This window comes from Tenrec ecaudatus, chromosome 6 (assembly GCF_050624435.1).
Source record: "Tenrec ecaudatus isolate mTenEca1 chromosome 6, mTenEca1.hap1, whole genome shotgun sequence".
Lineage (NCBI taxonomy): Eukaryota > Metazoa > Chordata > Mammalia > Afrosoricida > Tenrecidae > Tenrec > Tenrec ecaudatus.
Genome location: NC_134535.1, coordinates 7,815,743 through 7,839,528, shown reverse-complemented (window position 1 = coordinate 7,839,528; position 23,786 = coordinate 7,815,743). Strand labels below are relative to the sequence as shown.

Below are 23,786 nucleotides of genomic sequence, written 5' to 3'. Positions count from 1 at the left end.
CTATGGCTTAACCCACTGCACCACCAGACGGACCACAGGGTCCCAAAGTGATTTGGCTCACAGGAAAAAAAGGCCGCCATGACCCCTCAATGGAACTTTTTGTGCCATACGGAGCGTAGCCTAGAATGTAGGACTTTAGCCGCCTCCCAGAAGCGGTCCAGAGACCCCGGGGCGATGCCGCCCACTTTGGCAAACACTGCTGCCGCAGAGCGCTCTTAAAGTCTATGAACCATGCTCAGCCCCTGCTGGGCTTGAAGAACACACGAGGTTGAAGGAGAAGGAACCTCCAGGCCAGCGTGGAGCCCGGAGAGCCTCCCTGCTCCAGAACTCACCTTTCTTCTTGATCATGGCCGCCAGCATCTTGTCCTCCTCTTCCTCCCTACAAGGACAACAGGAAGCTGAGCCAACACCTCCAGGTCCGCTCAGCCCTGCCCCACTCCCAGGGTGTACTGGGACCAGTGTGTGTGTAGCGGGGGGTAGGGGGTGGGGGGAGGTAAGGGCAGGAAGGCAGGTCTTGTCTGGCCCTGGGCGCAGGACCAGCCAGGAAAACAACCCCCACCCCTGGTTGGAACGCCCTTGCCCACCCCCACCCGCCTGCAGCCAGGCCACCTCTGCCGGTCCTCGTCCAGGCAGTTGATGATGGCATCACGCTGCTCGATGAGGGTCACCAGGTCACGCATCAGCACCTTCTCCCGGCCCCGGTCCCCCTCCGTCCAGTCCTTCTCTGCGCAGGGAGGGAAGGGGCGTGAGTGTGGGCCCTCCGCTCTGGCCTGGTACTCAGATCGGAAAGGAAGGTCCCAGACTCAGGTGTTCAGGGAGAAATTAAAGCCGTTAAGGATGGGGCCGAGGACACTAGGCTGTCAACCCAAAACGCCCTTCTGGGTGTGGGAGGCGGGGCCTCCCCTCTCCCTCTCCACCCCTCCCACAATGTTTATTCTTGGTTTACTGGGAAGGCAGGATGCACTGGGCCTCCAAGAGTCCCCCTAAGGTGGCAGATGTGGCTTGGACAGCAAAGCCAGGGCAGAGGTGGGAGATAACAGGGGCTCTGGGCTCCACACTGGCAGGAGAAACAATGTCCCCTAAGAGGTACATTGTCCAAGGCATGCAGCAGGCCAAGTGCCCATGAGACCAGAGGGGACAGGGAGCCCCAGCAGGACCATCCCACAGGACCGTCTTTTGGGTCTCCGCAGCCTTGGCCTGCCCTCCATAGCCTCTTCCACCAAGGCCCCCTGCCCCCAACCCCCCAGGAGCAGTTGGCTCAGCAGAGTTCTGGGGACAGAGCCAAGGCTTCCCAATCACCCACCCATTGTCCAGGCCGGAGTGGGCATGGGAGGAAACCGAGGCTCAGAGCGGCTGAGCCCTGGTCCAAGCATCATACTGCTGGTGAGGGAGGAGCTAGAATTTGAACCCAGGCAGCTGACTCCACAGGTTTGGTACCAATGGTGCCTTTATAATGACCTCGGGGCCTTATAGTTCTTGTCCTCGAAGAGGGACATGGGGACAGGGTGACAAGCCCAGGGTGTGCTGCCACCCAAGGGGCACAGAAGCCCAGGGCCAAGCCAGATGGGGGCGCACAGGTGCTGTTCCCGCACTGGCCAGCGGGTGTCACTGCAGTCCCCTCCCTCGGGCAGGATGCAAGGGTCCAGCCTACAGGGAGTAGGGGATTGACCCACTGACAGTGGAAGACAGGGACATTGCCTCCAGGAGACAGCCTTTCTCTACCCAGCACCCATCTCCCGAGCGCAACCGGGGGAGGGGGCAAGGTGGGTCCCACCATGGGGCTTCTCCTGAGCCCTGCTGCCCTTCGCTGGCGAGGTCCCATCCTGGTCTGACCCGCTGGCCGTAGTCCAACACCACCGTGGGCCTGCACAGGCTGCCACCCACTCACCTGGGCCCCCAGGCCTGGAGGCTACAGCCCCTGCCGCAGGCTCGTCCCCGGGACCTGCCTCAGCACATGCTCCAGGAGTCGGCAGAGCACCACAGGCAAGCCATCCCCCTGCCATGCGCGCCCCTGTTGTGTCCTCCCCCCCTGATGGCCCTGTCATTGCCCAGCGGCCCGGCCCCTCGGGGCTCACCGGGCTTGTTGAGGAGACACCGGAGCTCATATTCCACGTCAGCCTGCCGCTGCTCCAGGTTCTGCTGCTTGAAGCTGGGGGTGGGGGGCGGGTAGGCAAAGACCATCAACACTGCTGCCCCTGCCTCTGCTTGGTCCACCCCCACCCCCGCCCAGAGGGAGGGCAAAGGGCAGTGTCTGAGACGCACACGTAGATCAGCTCGGACTCACGCCGCACCAGCAAGTGCTTCTCATGGATCAGCTTGAACCAGTCCACCAGCATGGCGTCCTCCCGGCCCTCTGCAAGCAAGCCACACGTCCCTGAGCCCGGGCTGGCCAGCCCTGGCCCCTTCAGGACGCCCCACAGGGGAACCACCCACCCACCAGCCCAGGGGATGGGGGCGGGGGAAGGGGTAGAGCTCCTACCGTTCAGTCCGCCCCGCAGCTTCTCCTCTAGCAGCACACCCCGGTGCTCCAGGGTGTCCAGCTGCCGCTCGATAGTGTCCACCTCCCCATGGATGTCCTCCTCAGGGATGTATCGGTCAGCCTGGACCTGCAGGACATACCCGGTCACCTGGCCTGCCCTCAACGCCCTCCCACATCACAGGAGGGGAGGCAGCGCCACACCACACCCCCTGGTCAGACTGCCTGGAAGAGGCAGGTACACCCAGGGCAGCCTAGCTCCCGGCCCTGCTTCACCCCCCCCCCCCTATTCCAGAGACGCCTGGGAGACGGGCGAGCCAGCCCTGGCCACGCTTAGCTGAAAGACACTGGGCGTGTGTAAGCAGGAGCCTATCCCAGGAACCCACCCGGGAAACTAAACATGTCCCCGCTGCCCTTGGCTGGGACACCTGGTCTACCCCAGGCCCCTGGCTGCAAGGCCAACCCTCCAAGAGGGTGACCAAGACCCTCTGCGACAGCAGCAGGCAGATACTCGCCCCCCCACCCCTCACAGAGCCCCAGGGGGAGTCGGTGGGGCCAGACCCCAGGGGCTCCTGCTGCTACCTTGCGCTTGATGAGTGGGAAGCCGTGTCCCGGGGCAGGCGGCCTTGCTGGCTTGGGGCCCTTGGGGGCCTTCCTTGTGCTCGGGGAGGCCGTGGGTGCTGCCTTCCGGTTGAAAGGGTTCTCCTTGCAGGAAGACTGAGGGCAGGGCGACAGGGCCAGGGTAAGCCTGGGTGGGGGCGGGGAGGCCCCAACAGCACAGAGGGTCTGTCGGCACTCGGCCTCGGGCACCCTCGGCCCTTCAGTGGACATTTCCGGAACCAGACGGACCCTGGGTTCACGGGTTAGCACCCCTGCGAGGCGGAGTTGTAATGCCCTCGTGCAGATGGGAGGACAAGGTCACACTCACTGCCCAAGGGTCCCGGCTGAGGGAGCAGCTGTGTCAGCACCAGGGGCCAGGATGTGGAGTCACCCCCGTGCCTCTGGGTACTCAGCGGCCCCTGCTGGGCACAATAGAGCACTAACTTGCCACACAGAAAACAGGCAGGGGGAGCCTGCTCTGCTGGCAGGATTATGGTTTCCTGCCTCTGCTTGGCCATGGGCCCCTGCTTCCAACCACGTGGCCCGCGGGCTCCCAGACAGGGAAGGGGCCAGGAAGCTAGCTGCCCGCTGCAGGAGCAGCTGCAGAAGCCAAACCGACCCCCACCCCCCACCACCACAGGCCTGGGGCTCCTCACTCTCCCGGGGAGCCCAAGGGCAAGCGACCAGGACTTCTCAAGGACACGCAGCAGGGGTGGCAAAGGCAGAATCAGCCCACAAGTGGCTGAGGCCTGGGGCCAGGGAAGGTGGATGTGAGGACATCACAAGAGCACAGTAGGGCTGGGCCACAAGAACAATGCCAGACACCCACTGTGAGCTCACCCCAGCCCTCTGCCCAGAGGCGCACTCGCTGAGTACGGGCAAAAGTGGACGGTTGGTCCCATTGGCACAGAGAGAGGCAAAAGAGAAGGCCCTGTTCTTGGTGTGTGGGAGCCCCCGAGACACAGGGGCCGCATGGATGAGCTCCAGCATAAAGACCCCTGTGGAGACGGCCCAGAACGGGGCGGCGTTCTCCTCTGTTGTACATCAGGGCGCTCTGGGTCAGAATCAACTCAAAGGCCCCCGGCAGCAGCAGACACCAAGGCCAACGGCATGACCTAGCCCACGGGACGCTGCTCTACATCCTACTCTGCGGACGGGCAACTGCGGCCTTACAGGCTCATGAGCGGCCACCTAAGGGCCGACCCCTGGCCTCTCCCGTCCATGATGAAACCAGAGGCACACAGAAACAAGGAGTCCAGTGGACGCAAGGACCACGCGGACATCACCACGCTGAGACCAGAAGGAACTGGACGGTATCGGCCAGCACTGCCCACTGCTCGAAGAGGGCCGAGTTCAAAGGCCCTGACAGGCTGGGAGGAAAACAAGGTGCAACATTCAAAACCCTCAGGGGAGACCAGCTGCTCAGCCGCACGGAGTCGACGGGACCCGGGGACTGTGGCCCTCGTCACCCTCCAGGGCTGGAACTGACTCCCCGGTGGCTCAACTGCGTGCAAAATCCCGTGGGAGGTGCACACACTCCCCGGAAGGGCCAACCGCCTGCGGTCACAGGGCAGCACTGCCCGAGGGCAGAGCTCGGAGGGTTAGAAGGGGGGTGGGTGTTGAAAGGAAACACGGGGGAGTGGGTTGTGGGAGGCAGGGGGTGGCGGGAATCACAGGAAGGAGTTAAATGAATAGTGCCAGAAGAATCTCCTCAACAAAAGGGGCCTCCCCGGCACTCAGAGCAGCAGGGCCTGGGGGAGGCCTGGGGCCCGGCCTGGGCAGGCTCTCCTCCAGCCACCGCCTGGGCACACACAACAGGCACTTACTAAAGGGATCTCTCTAAGATCTCCTGCTGCCCGCCCCTCCCCGAGGCCCGGCCCCTCGGGGACAGGGCCAGCTGGGCACACAGGAGCTGCTTGCTGACTGCCATCTGCCCCACTTGACAGGAGGGGAGACTGAGGTCTCGGGAAAGCTAAGTAACGCTGAGAGGGGTCAGCGTCTCCCTGTGGCCCCGACTCCGCTCTGTCCCTTGCTGCGGGTCAGGCAGAGAGGAAGGAAAGGCGGACGGAAAGAGAGTCAGATGGTAGAAGGGACACTCACCTTGACCTGGAGCTGGGGCGATGAGGTTCTGGGGGTCAATGCAGGGCTCCGGTCCCCCACTAGCACAAGTGGGGTGGGGGCGGCTCCAGTGCAGGGCTTGGCCGCCTGGGCCCCAGGGCTGCTCCTGGCATCGGTGGCGAGGCTGGGGCAGGCCTGGGGCGTCTGCTCCACGCTGGGCTGCGCCAGCTCCCCCGAGGAAGACAAGGAGGAGTCGGCGGAGGGGCTGGCAGAGGTGCCGGGTGTGCCAGGCGCATGGACAGCGGGCTCCGACGAGCTCTTGGGCACCAGGGGGGGCTCCGGAAGTTCCCCGCCAGTGGTCTGGCTGGAGCCCTCGGAGGTCAGGCTCTCCACGCTGAGGGCGGGCGACGGGGCAGACGAGGGGGGCTCCGAGTGTGAGAGGCGGGCAGTGTGGACCACTGTGAGGCCGAGAGGGGGGAACCAGGTGAGGAGAGGTCGTCAGAGCTTCCAGCCCCATACCTCACAGAGCAGCATGTGGCCCCTTCTGTGTGCAACTGGGGAAACTGAGGCTGGGAGAGCAGCGCATGCCACGACGTCTCCTAGCTTCCCACTCCCACCCCGGGCCGGGGCTCTGCCTGCCACCCCCAGTGCATCTGTCGTCCAGCATGACTGTCCCCTCCACTGGCCTCAGTGGTCCATCCAACCCCCACCCAGGGCAAGTGGGCTTCAAGAGGAAGCTGCCCAGCAGGAGCTGACCCCGCAGGGAGCGGGGCGGGAGGTAGTCCCGGCAGTGTCAGCTAGGGCCAGGCACGCCACACACCACTTCACCCCCCTTCCAGACACTGCCCCTGGAATTTTCCAGAAGAAGCAGAGCCTGAGAGGGAAGGGGCATACCCAGCAATGCTGCGTCTGGCCCTGACCTTGAGCCTGCCTAGGACGCTGCCCTCCAGAGCAGTGAGCAGGGCCTGGGCTCTGGGCAGGGCCCCCGGGCCAGTCACCAGAGCGCCTGCCTCTGGCCTCTGCTCATGGGGTCTCGGCACCATTATCTCGTGGGGGCAGGAGGCCTGAGGTGTCCAGACCAGCCAGCCCCCGTCATGGTGAGCAGTGCTCGGCCCAGGGTCTGGAGGGGACGGAGAGCCAAACACACCACAGGCCTGGACATGTGGTGACAGGGCTCAGTGCAGCTCAGCACCAGCACCGGCTGCAGCCAGGTCCGACTGAGCCCAGGCCAGCGGGCCACAGGGTTCAGAGCTGTGAGCAAGGGCAGCTAGCTCCTCCCCGGGCAGTCCAGGAGCAGTGCCTAAGTTAGGAATTCAGACTCTAGAGCCTGACCCCTCTGTGCCTCAGTTTCTTCACTTAAAAACCGCCATGCCCCTCACGGGCCTGCGCGCCATGAAGGGGAGGCCTGGAACACTGTGGGATCACCTGGCCCCAGGCCAACCCCACTACCCTCCTGGTTCGAATGTCACTCACCGAGCGGGGAGGTGCTGGGTGCTCGAGGGGCAAGGCGTTTCTTGGTCTTGGGGCTGTTGGTGGGGGTGATGCCATACCAGGGGTGCAGGGATTTGGGTGTGGACTCCTTATGGGAAGGGGCCGGGCTGGGAGCCGGGCTGGGGGCTGGACTGGGTACAACTGGGGGCTCCTCCTCCCCACCCTCCTCCTCCTCAAAGGGGTTGTAGGGCTTGGGCTCCAGGCTCTGCGGGGCCCCCTCTTCCGTGCTCCCGTTCTCCCCACGCCGGCGGCTCGGTGGCTCGGGGCTGCTGCTTGGGGGTCGGGGGGCCAGCTTCTTCTTGGGCTCAGCCTGCACCAGAGTGATCCAAGGGGGGTCCTTCCTGGGGGCTGGTGTCCTGGAAGGGGGTAGGAAGAGGCAGGGCCTGTGGTGAATGGAGGGCATCTCTGTGTCCAATCCAGACAGCAGCCCTGTTGAGAAACAGCCTCTTCCCTGCTTTGCCCCCAGCCTAGTTTGGCCAGTCTGGATCATCAGTAGCCACACTGCCTATGCTGTCCCAGCCTGGGGAGCACCGACCTGGAGCTACACCACTTCTACCAGGTGAGGCTGGGGGATGAGTGGGCCTCGCTCCGCATGTTTCCCCTCCACTCCATGAGCCCAGGGCCAGCGCTGGGCACACAGTAGGAGCTGAATACGTATCGCCTCCTGCCACAGCAGTGGCCGCTCCCCGGCCCCCTGGGCCAGGCGATAGGAGCAAGAGGTGCTGTGGGGTCCTGGGGGGCTGCAAGCTCACACAACAGCTACAAGTGTTTCTGAGCCTTTCTATCCATCCTTGTTGATCCTCACAACCTCAAAGGGGACACAGGTCTCCCGTATAAGGAAAGAACCCCCAGGACCTGGGCAGAGAAGATTACAGGGACCTGGGAGAAGCTGGGAAGCAGTGGTGGGGAATCCCAGGGACCCCAAGGGAGGGGCAAGGGTCCAGTTCCCACAAACCCCCCACCCAGACAGAAAACCACTTCTGGGGGTCAGCTTGGCCCTCCAGACCCATAGGAAGACAGGTCCAGGAGAGGGGTGTCCTGAAATGCCCATCACCACCCTGCAAAGCTGGAGGGGCTCTCGGAGGCCCCTGCCCCCACATACCTCTCTGACAACTTGGGTGTCCCTCTTGGCTTGGGGACGGGAGGCTCCTGCAGCCTTCCTAGGTGGGAGAGAAGCGTGAGACAGGCCTTCATGGGCTCCGGAGGCTGGGGACAGATGGACAGATAGACGGACGGACGGACGGACGGAGTGGGGCAGCTGAGCGGCCGAACCAGCAAGTGTCCTTCGTCCCTGGCAGGCAGGGCCTGACAACCTCCTAGGCCCTCACAGCCCCACCCACCAAACCCCACCCCCACCCCAGAGGCTCGGGCAGAGACGAGATAAGCACCAAGGTGACCAGGGCAGCCACCAGGCAAGGTCAAGGCCAGGCTCCTGGAGACCCTGTGTACAATTCAGTTGGCAATTGGCAGCCCGTGGCTGGGGGGTGGGGGTGTCAGCTCAATTGTCACCACACACACACACACACACACACACACACACACACACTCCCAAGTGTCCCCTTGGATCCCCAAACAGGTCCAGCTTCCCCCCAGGGGACAGAGTCCACATCTGACTGAGACCCGTATCTGGGCCCGTGCCTGCGCCCGAGGCTGGCATCACCTTGAAGGCCAAGTCGGAATGAGTGGAACATAACAGAGGGAATGTTGGGGGCAGAGCCTGGGGGGGGGGGCTGAGAAGTCCTCTCCACTACCTCCTCCAACAGAAATGGCTGGGCCGTGCTAGCTCATGGAAGGTCCTGTGCTGAGGGGCCACGGGGGGCGGTTCACAGAGTAGGCCAGTGTCTCCGTGGCCCCAGGTCTCTCAAACAAGGAACAGGTCCTTCCCGCCCCCCAGGCCCGTCTCTGAGTGGAGGGCAAGCACGGGGGGGGGGGGGGACAGGAGGGGAAAGGGTGATGTGCGGTCTCAAGGATGCATAGGGGCCCACAGGCACAGGCGAGCGTACGCCCACCAGACACCCAGACACAAAGAACCCCAGATTTGGGGCTTGCAACTGTTTTTGGAGAGGTGGGTCCCATCCCCTAGAACAGGGATGTAGGGTCACGGTCATGCAGGGGCACAGGCCCCCCCTCCGTGAGGGACTTCTGGTCCATGTACCACCCATCTGTCTATCCATCTGTCAGTGGAGTTGTGCATGATGCTGTAAAGCGGATCAGGGTTGGGGGGTGGGGGTGTCCCAAACTAAGAGGCGAGGAAGAAAGGCCTGGAAACTGGAGGCTAAAAATCTCGACCAATGAAAACCCATGGGCGACAGCAGCCCAACCCGTGACTGATCACGGGGCCAGTGCGGCAGGGGGCATCTCCTTCCACCACGCTTGGCGTGAGTCACGTGGGACAGGTTGGGGCCAGGCTGAGGGCGGCTGGTATCAGAGCAGCAGGGCGCGCACGCAGCGCACACCCGTGGACGCAAGCAGGCAGACTGCCAGGGAACCAACTGCCAGGGGGCCGCGCGGGGCTCCTGCGAGCACCTCCTGCATGCGCCACAGTAGAGCTGAGCACTGCGGGTCGCCAACGGCCGACGCTTCATACACCGACAGCCAGACCTTTCTTTCTGGGCACCTCTGGGTGGACACAAACTTCCAACCAAAGGCGCTGACCACTGGCACCTACCCACCCCCACCAGAGGATACAGAGTCGCCTCACCAGGGCGCTCTGGTGTGTAGACCCACAGGCACACTCCCACATGACACCCACCAGATGCTGCCCCCACAGGGTGCCCCTCCCACCCCCACTGCTCACCATTCACAAGGCCACCCGGCTCCACCAGGCTCTCCTGCTGCAAGCTGGACCGGGGCCGGGGCGTGGGCGGGGTCAGGGCTGTGCTCTCGGCCGTCTTCCTGGGGGCAGGCGTGGGGCGGCCAGCTGAAGGGCTGGCCAGGTCCTGGGGCTTGCTGGCCACACAGGGCTTGGTGGGTATCTGGGGCCGGGCCTCAGTGCTGCAGGCCTTGGGCTCATCAGCCTCAGCGGCTGACGCCACGGGAGGGCTGGGGCAGCCGCCCTCCACACCGCCGGCTTCCTCTCTGAGCTGCTTTGGTAGCTCGAGGGGCCCAGGCCTGGCCCCCGACCGTGTCCCTGGGCCCCGCCTGGCACAGCGCTCTGCGCACACAAAGGTGCCCTCCTCGGGCCCACTCTTGTAGGCGCCAGGGACCAGGGTGCTGGAGCACTGCCGACACCTGTGGGGGAGACCAGACGCCCATAGGGGCTCAGCTAGGCCGGCCGATGGCCACCCCACCACCAACAACCAAGTGACTCCTTCCCCTTCTGGACCAACAGCCGGGGCTTCCCAAGGGAGCAAATGACCGCTGATCGCTACACTCATACTGCAATGAGAGGACACGACCCCGGCCTCAGGCCCTGGGGTGGCGTGGTTACAATGGGGCTGCTAACCGCATGATCAGCAGCAGTTTGAAACCACCAACCATACTGTGGGAGAAAGACGGAGCTTTCTACTCCCCGACAGTTTATCGCCTCAGACACCCGCAGGGGCAGTTCTACCCTGTCCTATAGGATCACGCTGAGTCGGCATCGACTCAATGGCAGAGAAGATTCCTTGTGGTGTTTTGGGTAACACAGGAAGCCTTCAGTTTCGATGGCTGAGGGCCGCCCTGGGGAGACCCCTCCGGGGCCATCACCTGCCACCATGGTGGCGCAAGAAGTCGGTTTCATTGGTGGTTTTCAACCAACGGGTCTTGTTGATTTTATCTTGGCATGGGCGCCACCCAGGGGAACCCACTGCGATCGCATCGGGTCCCACAGCCAATGGCCGTTTAGGACAGAGCAGAAGTGCTCCTTCGGGGTCCAGGCTGTGCCTGCTCAATAAAGCGGAGCCAAGCAAGAGAGCCTAGCAGGAAGGCGTCTGCTAGGTGCTGGGCACACCCTGGATGCTAAGGTCCTGCGCCTGTGCGAGACACCACCAACCGTCCCCCCAGCCCCTCACCGGAAGCAGTGCCGGTGGTAGAGCTTGCCCTCAGCCAGGTACCGCTGCACCAGGTGGACGTGCTGCTGACAGGCGGCACACGTGCTGCTGGGGGTGCGGTGGGCGCCCTGCTCCGCCAGGCTGCCCGAGGAGTGCTCTTCATCCTTCAGGAAAGGAGGGGACAAGGTCACATCACCCCAGCTCAGAAACCCTGCCCCTTCTCCCTCCTGAGTGACACTTCCCAAGGGGGACGGACCGTCCCTTCTCCAGACTGGCCGCAGGTCCATGCTATATGTAAAGTGGTCCCCACCTAAATGAGCTCCCGGGGGAGACACGCAGGGCCAGGTTCCTGCAAGCCTCTGGTCAGGACGCTTTTGTTAACCCAGTCGACGCCTAACCTTGTTTGACGTGTTTCTGCTGAGCCCCCAAGCCCCATGTCCAGCCCATTCTGACTTACAGCAGCTCTCTAGGGCAGTGTCTAGTGCCCCACAGGGTTTCTCTGTGATAGGTAGGTTTATTGTGCCAATCTGGCCAATAGGAACATGTGGGATTGACCAGGTCGCTGTTTGATTGGAGGGCAAAGAGATAGATGGCTCTTCAAGGCCCGCCCCCTCTCTCTTGCTCTCTGGTGATCGGACTACTGTGGCTGCTTTAGCTAGCTCTCTGCCTCAACCTGTGAGCTACACTACCTGTGGGACAGCCAACCTGTGGACTGTGTCCCCATGCTAGAGCTTCAGGCTCCTTCGAGACCTGCTGTGCCATGATGCTGGTACGCACATCGCTTGAGCCTGGGCTGGTGGATCCTGTCACCTTGCGTTGGCTAGCCCATCTGGACCTGCTTCACTAAGCTCCCAAGTTACTGACTGTTGGTGACTCGCCCTGCTATTTGCCGCCTGAGGGCAGACTCTGCTTGCCTTGCCCCAGGGAGAACTCTACTGTCTGCTTGTCCTTGACCTTGGACCCAGCAGCCCAGGTGGGTTGAAGGACTTCTAGTAGATTAACTGTCACACAGACGTGAGTTGAACTGAGCCCTCTGTACTGCTGCGTAGCCTGATTAGCTGTTATTTTCCTTCTTGCTGTATAAACCTACCCAAACCTACATATATAATCATAAGTACCCTGGTTTTGACTCTCTAGAGAACCCTACCTAATACAGTGCCCCCCAAACTGCTCTTTACGGGAACTGGTCACCACGGCATAGCCGGTGGTTTTGAACCACGGTCTTTTTGGCTCACCTCCCTCCTCACTCGCAGCTGCCTCCCTTAGGACACGAGGCCCCACGGCGGTGCATGGCTTTCAGGCAAACCCCCCCAGAGAAAGAATAGAACTGCAAGGAGCCTGGCTCAACAGGTGTACAGACGGCCCTGGGACAAGAAGACTGAGCGAGAGCAGCGCTGTGCTCTCACTGGACCCGTTCCTGCCCTCTGTGCGTGCCCATTGAGTGACCGCAAGTGCCCACAACACTGAGTGCTGGGCTGCTGAGACGCCTCAGAGCCCTGGGGAGCAATGGCGGAAAGGTCAGCTGCTAGCAGAAAGGTCAGCGGTTCAGACCCACTAGAGGCTCCTGGGGCCTAAGAACCTGGCGACCTGCTCCCAGAGGCTGCAGCTGGCACACAGGGGGGCCGTGCCCACCTGCCCAGGAGTCCAGGAAGGTTGCCTGGAGTGGAAACAACACCCCGCCACAGGATGCCGACACCAGAGATGTTCTAGTAGCAGGTGGACCCGTGCATTTCAGCAGGGCGAGGGTGGGAGGCTGGGCATCTCACCGAGAGGGAAACTGGGGCCCTGAGACAGGGAGGGGCTGGCTCAAGGTCACTCACTGAGCCAGGGCATGCACACTTCATACCGACTTCTGGGTCCCGAGACTTCCCTGGGCTGCTCCTGCCCCTGCCCCAGGCCTTAGGGTTCAGGTGTGAAGGAAGGGCTAGGGTCACCACCTCTAAGCTCTGCCTGAGTCTCGGCTTGGCCTCTGTCTCCTCCAGTGCAGGCCAGGGCTCTGGATGAGACCCCCAAAGCTGTTGACAGCTCTTCCAGGGACTGACAAGCCAACCGTGGCAGAGAGCTTGTGACTGTGCACACCCCACACGCCCCCTTCAGGGCTTGCTGGACACTACCTGACCCTGGAGAAAGAAACGGGCTGCCTCACCTCTGACCCCCTCCCCAGGGCCCCTGAGTGCTCTCTTTCCAAACCCCACCACAAGTCAAAGAGAGGACAGAGCCTCCGGACACATCAGGACTTCCCTCCCCACGAGACCCAGGTCCCTACCTGAGTGGAGTCTCCTGGGTCCACTGGGATGGCCGCTTCTGGAGGCGAGGGCGGCGGTGCCAAGTCCTTTCTGGGTGGTGACACTCCCGCTGCAAAGAGACGGGAAGGTGTCCTGAGGCTGGCAGAGAGTGAGCAGTCAGCCCAGGCTGGGACAGGAAGGCCGGGCAGAAGCACAGGTGTGAGAGCTCCGGCCAGGGCAGAGCAGGTGGTGACGTCCCACCCGGGGGTGGGGGGTTTGGAGAGACGGAAGCATGCAGTGCCCACCTGGAGGTTCTGGAACATGAGCTATTTCCCTTGGTGGGCGGGGAGGGCCAGGAAGCCCCAGAATCCGGATGCAGTCCTTCAGCCCCTCTCCAGGAACAACACTGCTGAGACTAGTGGCCCGCCAGCTCCCTTCCACCACCCGGTCCCTCGAGAGGGCCAGTCCTTTACAGAGTCGCGTTCAGACCCCTACCCCTGGGCACAAGTGGCGCAGGACTGCAGGGCCCAGCCTGGACAATCAGCTCAGCAGGCACATACTAACAACAGAAGAGAGAGTGCCTGCCTGCCTGCCGGCTTGGCACCGGCGGCTTCCCGAGATGTGTGACCGTTAAATGCGTGTATGTGACCGCAGGTCCTGATAGGAATGTCCTTCCTCCTGGGCGCCACACACGGGCAGAAACATTGCAAGTCCAGCAGACATCAAGGCCAGGTGCCACCTCCTGCTGCGGCTCCATCCTCGCCGTGTGCTGGTCCGCATGCCTTCCCGCCTCCCAGCTGGCCTGAAGCCTTCCTCCCCAGGCCTCCAGCTGGCTTCCTCCTTGCCTCCGGCTCAGAGGCCGCCCCCCCCCCACCCCCACGCACCTGAAGCAGCCACTCCCCCCACCCATGGCATGTTCTCTCACTGCCTTGTCTTCTTCATCGCCCACATCTGAAGTGAGGTCACTCGCTCATCCTCCCCTCCCCATCCTGCCCCGTCCACCAGAACACAAGCTCGATGAGGGCAGGGGCCCAGTCTCCTGGCTCCGCTGCCTTCCTAGCACCTCACGCTGTGCCAGTCACGCGGTCTCACTACAAAAACCCACTCACTGCCACCGAGTCGATCCCAACTCACAGAGACCCAGAGGACCGGGTGGAACTGCCCTGAGGGTAGTGGAGGCTGGAGAAAGCCTCATCTTTCTCCCGTGGGGCGGCTGGTACTTTCGAACCCCAGGCCTTGCAGTTAGCAGCCTAAAGCCTATCTCACTGCTCCACCAGGGCTCCTTCATGCACAGCAAACCCCGCTGAGGGAGAGCACAAACAGCCGGGGCGGAGGCTCCCTGGCTTATGAATTGCAGGGGCATGGTCTAGCCCGGGGGGCCGGCACACTTTTGAGATGGAAGAGCCAACCTGTCCCTCACAGCCAGTCAGAAATTACTTGAGAGCCACACATTTGTTTTTGTTTGTTTTAACACCTATGTTTTCACCAACAAATGAAATCGCCCATCATCTGAACAGTATCCTTTCAATGAAAGTAGGCCAGCGTTGTTTTCCCGTTTGCTTCAGAGCAGTGTGGATGCACCAGAAGTGCCCTGTGGCTTGCAAGCTGCAGGTTTGCTGAGCCCTGGTCTAGAGCCAGGGTTACCAGAATGGGTGACACTGCCCCCTGAGGGGCAGCGCTAGGACAACCGTGTGGGGAGGGGTACATTACCCTCAAAGCCAAATACCCACACTTGGATCTGGACGGTGGGCTACAGGACGCATGCTTTTCATCGCTTGAGGGGTGGCTGAGTAATTTTGGGACGGGAGAAATAGACCAACTCTATCGGGAAACAGGGGTATGACTCAGACCACGCAGCAGTTGTCCCGTGGGTAACACGGGGGGAATGTGAGCAGATTGGGGTGAGTAAGGTGAGCTTGGCCAGGGGCAAGGAGGATCGGGGCAGGAGGGTCGGCAAGAGGAATGGCCTGGCATTCAGGAGATGCGATGTCGCCGAAGGCACCTGAGAAACTGTCTGACTCAGCTCAGTGGTAGAACGCCCGCCTCCCAGGCGAGAGACCAGGGTCTGACCCGGCCCTCACCTGTCTGCCAGTGAGGCTTCCAGACAAAGACTAGGAAGAAATGCCTGGTGACATGCACTTGTGAAATGAGGCCAAGGAGACCCCAAGGCTCACAACCGTCCATGGGTTGTCAGCACGGCACAGGGTTTCATTCCATCATGCCAGGGGTGGGTTGGGGTGGGGACATGAGCTGGGGGCCAGCTCAGGACAACAGGGCAGGGGTGACTCCATCTAAGCAGGGCAAGGTGGTCAGGGGCAGCCCAGGCACTGTCAGCAGGCTGCCCCCGGGGCCACTGGTCCAGCTGAACACGGGTCACAGCCCACTGCTGTGGAGTCAGTTCTAACCCAGAGCAAGCTTCCAGGGCCGAGGAGGGCTTCCCAGCTGGCGGATTGAACCGCTGACTTCGCGGTAAGCAGGCTCCTGCACACCCTGCACCATGGGGGACCTGCGCCTTTCAAGATACTCACATTAAAAACAAACAACACTACCCATGGCCCGGCGGGGGACAGCACGGAGACACCGTGTGGGAATTGCACCCGACCTGATCCCACCACACCGAGGCAAAGCACTGGGGAAGTGCAGCGGAACAGCAAGGGAATAGAGGCAAGGTCCCCAGGGAATGCTGAAAGTGGACTTCGGGGCCAGGGCATGGTGCCCCAACAGACTGGACTGGAAAACACTCCTAAAGGCCAACAAATGATCCTTGAACTAACTACAAATAAATAATAAAATAAAAACCACTCACCAAACTCACTGCCATCAAGTTGATTCCAACTCAAAGTAACCCCACAGGACAGGGCAGAGCTGCCCCTGTGGGTTTCCAAGACTAACTCTACAGGAGTAGAAAGCCCCGACTTTCTCCCAAGAAGTGGCCAGTGGCCACCCAGAGTTCCTTTCAGGCCTGTGAAAATCCAGGCTGATCAAAATCACCCCTCCACTCACTCCAAAGTATTCGGAAAGGCTGTGTGTGTGCGCGTGTCTGCGCGGGTGTGTACATGTTTCCTCCTGGGGGGCACAGCATGCCGTTTCCTGAGGTTGCACAATGACGGCTACACGTAGGGGCCAAGGTGGTGGATCAGCACAGACTGCACATTCATAATCTGGAGCCCCTGCGGGGCAAGGGGGTGCCCACCCAGCATGGGTCAACTGGAAAAGTGGTCCAGCAAAGAAGAGCTTAGAAGAGAGGGCCTCGGCGTGGCCACCAGGAGCCCTTGAGGTGGAGAGGTGGGAATGTGGGTCCAAATAAGAAAAGCTAAGTCCAAGGGCATGCGGAAGGAGCCCTGGTGGCGTCCTGGTTCGGAGCTGGATTGCTAACCACAAGGTCAGCAGTTCGAAACCACCTGCTGCTCCAAGGAAGAATGGTGAGGCTTCCTGCTCCTGTAAAGACCCACAGTCTGGGAAGACCCTCAAGGGGCAGTCCCTCCGACTCCGCTCAGAGAGCGTGTTATCTTGAGACGATTGAAATCTCTCCTGCTTCTTCCTTTCTCTGTTCTACACCCTGTCTGTCCTACCCTGAGTAGAATAAAACATATCGGGAGGGAGAGGCAAAATGAGGAGCTGATACCAAGGGCTCAAGCAGAAAGCAAATGTTTTGAGAATGATGATGGCAACACATGTACAAATGTGCTTGACACAATGGATGGATGGATGGATTGTGATAAACGTGTACAAGCCCCCAATAAAATGATTTTAAAAAAACAACATAAACACTGATTTTCATACCGTGCTTTTGTGTTTTAGAGTGGGGTCAGTTGGGACTGAGAACACAGCCAGGAAACCGGGCTGTGAAGTGGGGGAGGGAGGAGTGAGGCTACCCACCTCCAGCACCCGTGGGCAGCAGAGATGGCCCAGGGCAGGCCACCGGGATTCTCCTACAAGCTGCTCAGCCTTTCTGCTCTGTAACCGTGGGTCCCTTGCTTCCCCTCTCTGCAAATCCTAAGGCCCAGGTGCCCTCAGGTGCCTGGATCTGTGGGTCCCAGGCAGGAGGTCCCCGTGCTGGGCTCTAGCTCTGGGCGTCACCCTGGAGCCCTACCCCCACCCCCCTCGCTCAAAGGTCACATCCGAGGAAGCCTGTCCGGCAGGGTCACTTCCCCCTGGGAGAAAAAAAACCAGGGAAGTGTCTGCAAACGGGAAGTGAGGAAGGCGAACGCCGAGGCTGCAGATGAACCGACCTGGTCGGTCCCCTCCAACAAGACTCCATTCCTCTGCTGCCTGAAGCGGCTTCATTTCGACTGTGGCGAGAATGTGCCTCACCAAACCCCGGCCCGCGAGGCAGTCTCTCCCAGGAGCCAGTGGGCCAGGGCAGGCTTCCAGCTGTGCCACCCACCCCACTCTCCTGTGCCCGAGCAGGACCTCAGCGTGGCTTCTGGTTTCTGGCCTGCTGCCCCCAGAAGGGTCTGAGTACCCCGAGCCCCACCCAGGGTCTACCCCAGCACCCTGCGCAAAGTAGGCCGGCACGCATTGATATCAGAATTGGTGAGTGAGTGAGTGAGTGAGTGAGTGAGTGAGTGAGTGAGTGAGTGAACGAATGTCAGGGGCTGCATCCCCAGCAATTTGCTCAGGGTTCAAACCTCCCAGCAGTGTCCTGAGCCCCCGCCCCCACCCCGCCTGAGGGCTGGACCCTAGCTCACCATGGCCAGGGCTGGAGAAGTGGTTGTAATACTGGGACACGTAGGTCATGATGCTGAGGCAGTCTGGGACGTTCATGGAGACCATGTCATTGGGGTCCAGCAGGGCGGGGATCCCCAGCTCCCTCTCTGCCACCTCAAAAGCCTGGAGTGGGGAGAGGCAGTATGAGCGGGCGACTGCCCAGCCCAAGACCACCCTCGGAGAGGGACAGGGACCAGGGGTGGGGCGGCTATGGCTCCCTCAATACCAGGATCCTACATGGTGGCCTGGGAAAGGGCAGCCTGGTGTTCGAGGTGTGGGGAGGGGGCAATAGCGACTCTGTAGGGTGCAGGCAGGGCAGCTCCTAGGGGTACTGGATCCCAGAGTCCCTGCCTTGGCTCCTGTCCTGCAAGACCCCACCCAAACACCACACCCACCCACACACACCTGGGGACTTCAGGTAACTCACCAAACGGTTATTTTCAAAAACATTGTCCTTGGAGAGCGACTGGAAATCTCTGCAGAGGCAAGGAGGGGGGGGGGCGGTGAGAGGTCAGCGAGCAGGAGCTGGGGCAGCACTGGGGGGTCCGAGGCCCAGGAGCTGGGGATCTGCAGCAGCCTGTGGTGGTGGGGAGGGGTCTGTGGGGGCAGATGAGGAGACTAAGGTAACAGCCGCTGGGGCCTCCTGCTGGTCCCCTGAGCTCCTGGGCCCTGGAGGCCTGCAAGCCCAGGGGCAGGCAGGGCTCAAACCGAAACAGTCCTTAGTCTGGAAGGCTCTAGCGCCCTGGACTCTGGGTCAGCAGCCAGCCATGAACTGTACCCCTGACTCATCTGTGCCCATGATAAGAGAGCATCTGCCTGTGTCCCTGCGGTGGGCACTGCCTGGCACTGAATTCTCGCAGTCATCACTGTCACGGCAGCTGGACAGGCTAGTGTCCTCCCCAACAGGCAGGTGAAGCCACTGAGGGAAGCCAACTGGCCCCTCCACTGGAGGACACCGCCGGAGGAGGTGCAGCCATGCCCGCCCAGGAGCACCTGACCTGAGATGAGTAAGAGACTGCCTTCCATGGGCCAGCCCAGAAAAGAAGAACAAGTTTGAACCAGCCTGGGAATCAGACATCTTTCCAAGCCGTTGGCACTGAACAGTTGCCCCCACCCCCACTCCACTCCCATGACATCTTCCCATGGGGAGAGCAGGAACGGGCTCCTGGTTTCTAAGCCGAGACAGGTGAGAGGCAGCAGGGCTGAGAAACAGGGGCCCCCTGAACATGACACGGCTGCTGCCTTCATTTGGGCCCCCTCGCCCCTCCCCTGCCTCTCCCTGAGTCCCGCGGGGAAACCCAGCCTCCCTCCCAGCAGCTTCCTGGGTGCCTGCAGGCAGCCTTGCCTTTTAGGGCTAAAATGACATTCCAGGATGGAAGGTCCGAACAGGGCCGGCCAGCTCTCCAGGGTCCAAGTGAGGTCCAAACTGGTGTGACCCTGAGCCCTACTTTCCCATGTACACACTAGAAAGGCACCAGCAACCCCACTCCAGCCCCGGCTGGTGGTGAGGGCAGAGTTTGGCCTCACAGGTAGGAACAGGAGCAGGGGGACCCAGGGGGACCCTTCACCTCCAACTGTGGCCCTGACAAGGACAGCCTGGGGAGCCCAGAGGGAGTCTGGGAGCCAGGAGAAGGGGCCTCTGTGTGAGGGTTAGCCCTCTCTTTGCCACACCTAGCCGGGCCCCTTCCTTCCCCACAGCTGCTCCCAAACCTCCCACCATACAGCCTGGCCCACTGGAGCCCGGCCTTAGCTCTTAGTAGCTGACTCTGGACACCCCACTTCCCCAACACCCCTGGCTGGCTTTCTGTTTCACTATCAGCCCTACCTCTTCCCTCTGTCCCCCACACCGTGGGGAAGGAGGTGCTGTGCAGAGGCCTCAGGGGAGGCCTCCGGGGCCCAGGGGACTAGGTTCAAGGTGCTGCCATACCACTGCCTAACAGTGCCACCTTCCCTATGGGGCTCCACCGGCAGGGCCAGCTCCTCATCAGGGGAGGTGGCAGTGAGAAGGGCGGTGGGAACACACCAGCTGAGCCCTCGACAATGCCGGTTCCGAGCACAAATGAGACAGATCCACCTGCCTCCCCAGCAGGACTCCTCAGCACGTCTTGTTCAAGCAAAGAGCTCAGTTAGCACTGAGCTGCGTGGTCACAGGTTCAAGACCAGCGGCGGCTCCAGCGAGCAGGGTTTGGTGCCCTGATACCTGCACAGTGCTCAGTACCAGTAAACTCCAAGCAAACCCACTGCCGTCAAGACGATTCCGACCCACAGCAGCCCTGAGCACAACAGAACAAAACACCGCTGGTCCTGCGCCACCCAAGCCCACTGTTTCAAAGATGGTGCCAATCATCTCGTGGAGGCGTTGCCACTCTCTGCAGCAGCGGTTCTCAACCTGTGGGGTCGCGACCCCTTTGGGGGGTCAAACGACCCTTTCACAGGGGCCACCCAATTCATCACAATAGCAAAATGACAGTGAAGAAGTAGCAACGAAAATAATGTTATGGTGGGGGGGTCGCCACCACATGAGGAAGGTTGAGAACCACTGCCTTACAGGGCTTCTCACTCTGTAAATCTTTACAGCAGCAGACAGCCTCAGCTTTCTCCTGCAGAGCGGCTGGTGGGTTTGAACCGCCAACCATGAGGTTAGCAGCCCAGAGCTTACCCCCATAGTGCCACCAGGGTACCCTTGGTCACTCCATAAATGCTTGCTGAATGAATGAATGTTGAACACCACCGGTTTCCCTACAATTCTTCTTTACTAACGCCAATTATTTTCCAAGAATTTCCAAAGCGAGGGTGGGGGGGTGTTCCCTTTGGCTCTGGGGGACATGGGAGCTGAAAGAGCAGAGTCCTGGGTGGCCACACAGTTAACATACGTGTTCAGCTGCTGTCAGTGAGGCTGCAGGCTCCAGGCCATGCCCACGTGCCTCAGAAGAAAGGCACCTGGTGGCCTGCTCCCCTAGACCAGTCACTCAATACCTTACAGACACAGTTCTGCCCTGACACCCTTGGGGGGCTCAAGGGTGCTAAGTGATGCCACAGTGGCTGGCACCAGGCAAGATCATGCACAGGAAAACCTGGAAGAGGGGGAGGCGTGGGCAAGCCCCTCACCCCCACAGTGGGATGCTCCCCAGCAGAGGCCGGGGGAGGGCAGTGGGTTGAATTGCAGGCCCACAACTCCAGGGGCTGGAAGCAGGCCTGGCTCATCCTATTCCAGATGGTTCTTGCCCTCTCTCTCTGCTCCCTCAGCTCTCTTGATCGCAGGTAGGGCCTCTCCTACTCATCCATAAAGCCTTCGCTGGGCCTCAGGGGGTAGGGGGTGCAGAGGAGCTGGGCCTCGGTTTCTGTCAGCACAATGAGCTGGCTGCCCAGGGTCAGAGTATGGTTCTTTTCCAAGTGCCAAGACCATCTTCCTGGGCACGTTGCTCCTGGACTTAAGCCCACAAGCCCCCCAAGGAATCTGGCCCAGCTACCCCCCTGACCCTCCTCTGTGCCAGGCACAGTAATGGGGTCCCTCCAGCGACATCGCCACACCGCTGCCCAGGTGGCCCCTCCCTTCAGGACCCCTTGGATTCCCTGGCCACTGCCACGGGCCTGCAGCTGCAGGGCTCCCCCGGAGCCTTCCCTGCCTGGGCCTATGTCCATATGGACGCTTGCTTCCCGGGGGTGGAGGCAGGGAGACTGTGTGGGTGCTGTCTGTGTTCCATTGGCTCAGCACCCAGCAGGGTGTAGTAACACTCTGAAGAGTTGTGGAGCAGACGAAGCTTCAGAAGTCCCCGGCCCCTTCCCTAACAGCAACGGATGTGAACTGAGGGCTTGTAGGACTCCCAGCATCCTCTCCCCTCTGTGAGGTGGGTCGTATGCTCGACACCCAAGTCCCTACGCACCTTGGCCCCTGCCTCACTGCCTGCCCACTGTCAAGCCAAAGATCCCTTAAGCCCTCCGCGTCAATTCAACCCACTGACCCTATCCGGGCACCCTTCACCCCATCCTTTGGGGCCTAACTACCCCATGCCTCCTCACCTCCATCTACCCCACTAGACTGAAGACTCCTCACTTAATTCAATTCTAGAGCTTTGAGGTCCAACACTGCCACCCACACCACCTAGAGAGCAGGCAGCGGGGTCTACAAGCCAAGAAGTGCCATCCAATCGCCGAGGTCACCCTGCCCTTGGGGCTACAGGGAGGGCAGGCACAGGTAGGAGCCCAGAGCCCTGCCAGGCCCAGGGGCCCTGAGAAAGGCATTCCTGGCATGGGGCTGTCGGCTCCGGAGACAGAGGCCCAGGGCGCTTGCCCCGGTTTGTGATGGGCCCAGGAATGGCAGGTACCGGACACACATTCAGTCTTATAAACAGATGAATGAGAGGATGGGCTCCCGACACCAATGTCCCAAGCCCCCTGCCTGAACACTGGGGAGCAGCTGGAGCGGCTGACTGGGACCTGCTGTAAGGCCCTCCACCCCATTGTTCTTTCTGGTCCCATCAGGCTCCTGTTCCCCTGAGAAGGGTTGGGGACACCCAACCGGGGGAGGGCGGCAGAGAGGGTCCCTGCCCAAACCTCTGACAGCCACCTTCCAGATGCCTTGACTATAGTACCGGTTCAAAAGCACAAAGCAACTTTGTTAATCTTCAACTTAGCACATCCCACACCCCATTACTGATTGACAGACTGATTCCCACTCCTGGCCCTCCTACTGGACCAAGGAGAACTGCCCCAAGCAGGTCTGCTTCCTCCTTCTCCCGCCCACCTTGCTCCTGGGAGTGCCCTAACCACTGTGCCATCGCAGCTCCAGGAACACTGGGAGGCAGCACGCAAAATCAACAGCTGCCAGCCCCGCTGCCCTGATGACAACTGGTCTATGCGGGGCTGAGAGTCATTGTTCTCCATGTCCTCTCGCTGGACACCCAGCTGGCGAGATGACACGGTGACCCACTGACACGGACTCGCACCCCACAAGGTCGCGGGGCCACAGGGCCGCTCCAAGGCGAAGGAGTGGGTTTAAGTTGCTGGATGTGCGCTCACAGCTGGGATGCAGATGACGAAATGGGAGGGTGACTAGACAATGCTAGGTGGCCCACCCCCCTCCGCGGCCCCCCGCAGTGCCGCGCCAGCCAAACCTTGGGAAGCCCTGGAAGCAGGTCAGTGTCCTAGTTTGCGGGGAGTCGGGGAGAGTGGGGGTGGCCATTCATTCATCCAACCGTTGTGGATTTGGGTTTAGGGGTGTCCGGTGCCAGGCATGCGGACCACGACCCAGGGAAGTGAGGGTTGGCTGTACCCACGGAGTCTCAATGCCCCCTGGGGCAGCCCTGGGGAGGGAGGGGCTCGGCTCCGTGTCCCAGGCCGAGGGGGGTCCCCCCCCAAAGCCTACCCTGAAAAGAGGAGACCGTGGGGGGGGCTGTCTGCGGGCGGAAATCTGAGTCTGGTGGGCGGGGTCAGGAGCCCCACGCTGAGAGTAAGTGATTCAGTGGGGGAGGCGAGGGTGCCCCTGGCTGGGGGCCGCAGGGAGCCACCCGCGGGGCGCCCAGCGAGCGGCAGCAGGGTGGGCGTCTGCGCCTCGGCGGGGTGCTGCCGGCCACCGCCCGGGCGCCCCGTCCCCAGCGCCGCCCCCCCCTTCCCCCCCCCCCCCCCCCCCCGGCACTCACAGCAGGTCGGGCCGGTGCCGGTGCAGGATGGCGCAGAAGGCCAGGCCGTCCCGGAAGGAGCTGCTCAGGTCGCGGATGTCCACGCCGCGGTAGCCCTCGCACTGGCGGCGGCACCAGGCCAGCAGCGCGCCCCGCGGCCCCGCCATGGCCGCCTGGGGCTCGGCCGCGCTGCGGCCCGCGGTCTCCGGCTGCGGTGGCTCCGGCGCGGGCTCCGGGCTCGGGGCTCGGCCGGGGCTCGGGCTGCGGCTCGGGGCCCCGCTCGCGCCGGGACGCGGCGGCTGCTCGCTCGGCGCCGATTTCCGGCTGCGGCTGGGCGCTCGGGGCGCAGCGGGGGGCGGGCGGAGGCGGGGCGGCGGGCGGGGCGGGGCCGGCTCGCTCCTCGGCGCCGCCCGGACCTGCCCGCGCCGCCCGCCCGCCGCCGCTTACTCACCGCCGCCCGCCTGCCTCCGGGGGGTCCGCCGTCCCTGCCCGCCCCGCCCGGGCCCCCTCCGCCGAGCCCAGGGGCGGTGCCCCGGACCCCGCCCAGAGGCGGCTCCGCCCCTCCGGGCGCCGACCCCCACAATGGGCGGGCCACCCATAGCCCCTCCCTCCCTCCCGCGGGCGCTCGGTTCCC

At 62.1% G+C, this 23,786-nt stretch overlaps 1 protein-coding gene across 1 annotated transcript in view; it reads right to left on the bottom strand.

The window, feature by feature from the left end:
- The window catches only part of MICALL1 (MICAL like 1), a 28,063-nt gene extending 4,589 nt beyond the window's left edge, over nt 1–23,474 (bottom strand). The window contains exons 1-15 of the mRNA XM_075553549.1: nt 23,174–23,474; nt 17,962–18,010; nt 17,516–17,657; nt 12,866–12,954; nt 10,621–10,763; nt 9,423–9,856; nt 7,728–7,785; nt 6,608–6,981; nt 5,177–5,592; nt 3,059–3,193; nt 2,480–2,606; nt 2,263–2,353; nt 2,076–2,149; nt 610–724; nt 333–379 (exon numbers count right to left, since the gene is read on the bottom strand). Coding sequence (XP_075409664.1) covers nt 333–379; nt 610–724; nt 2,076–2,149; nt 2,263–2,353; nt 2,480–2,606; nt 3,059–3,193; nt 5,177–5,592; nt 6,608–6,981; nt 7,728–7,785; nt 9,423–9,856; nt 10,621–10,763; nt 12,866–12,954; nt 17,516–17,657; nt 17,962–18,010; nt 23,174–23,319 — 2,440 coding nt within the window. The 5' untranslated portion in view covers nt 23,320–23,474. The remainder of the gene's footprint in view (nt 1–332; nt 380–609; nt 725–2,075; nt 2,150–2,262; nt 2,354–2,479; nt 2,607–3,058; nt 3,194–5,176; nt 5,593–6,607; nt 6,982–7,727; nt 7,786–9,422; nt 9,857–10,620; nt 10,764–12,865; nt 12,955–17,515; nt 17,658–17,961; nt 18,011–23,173) is intronic.
- Nucleotides 23,475–23,786: the final 312 nt, after the last annotated feature.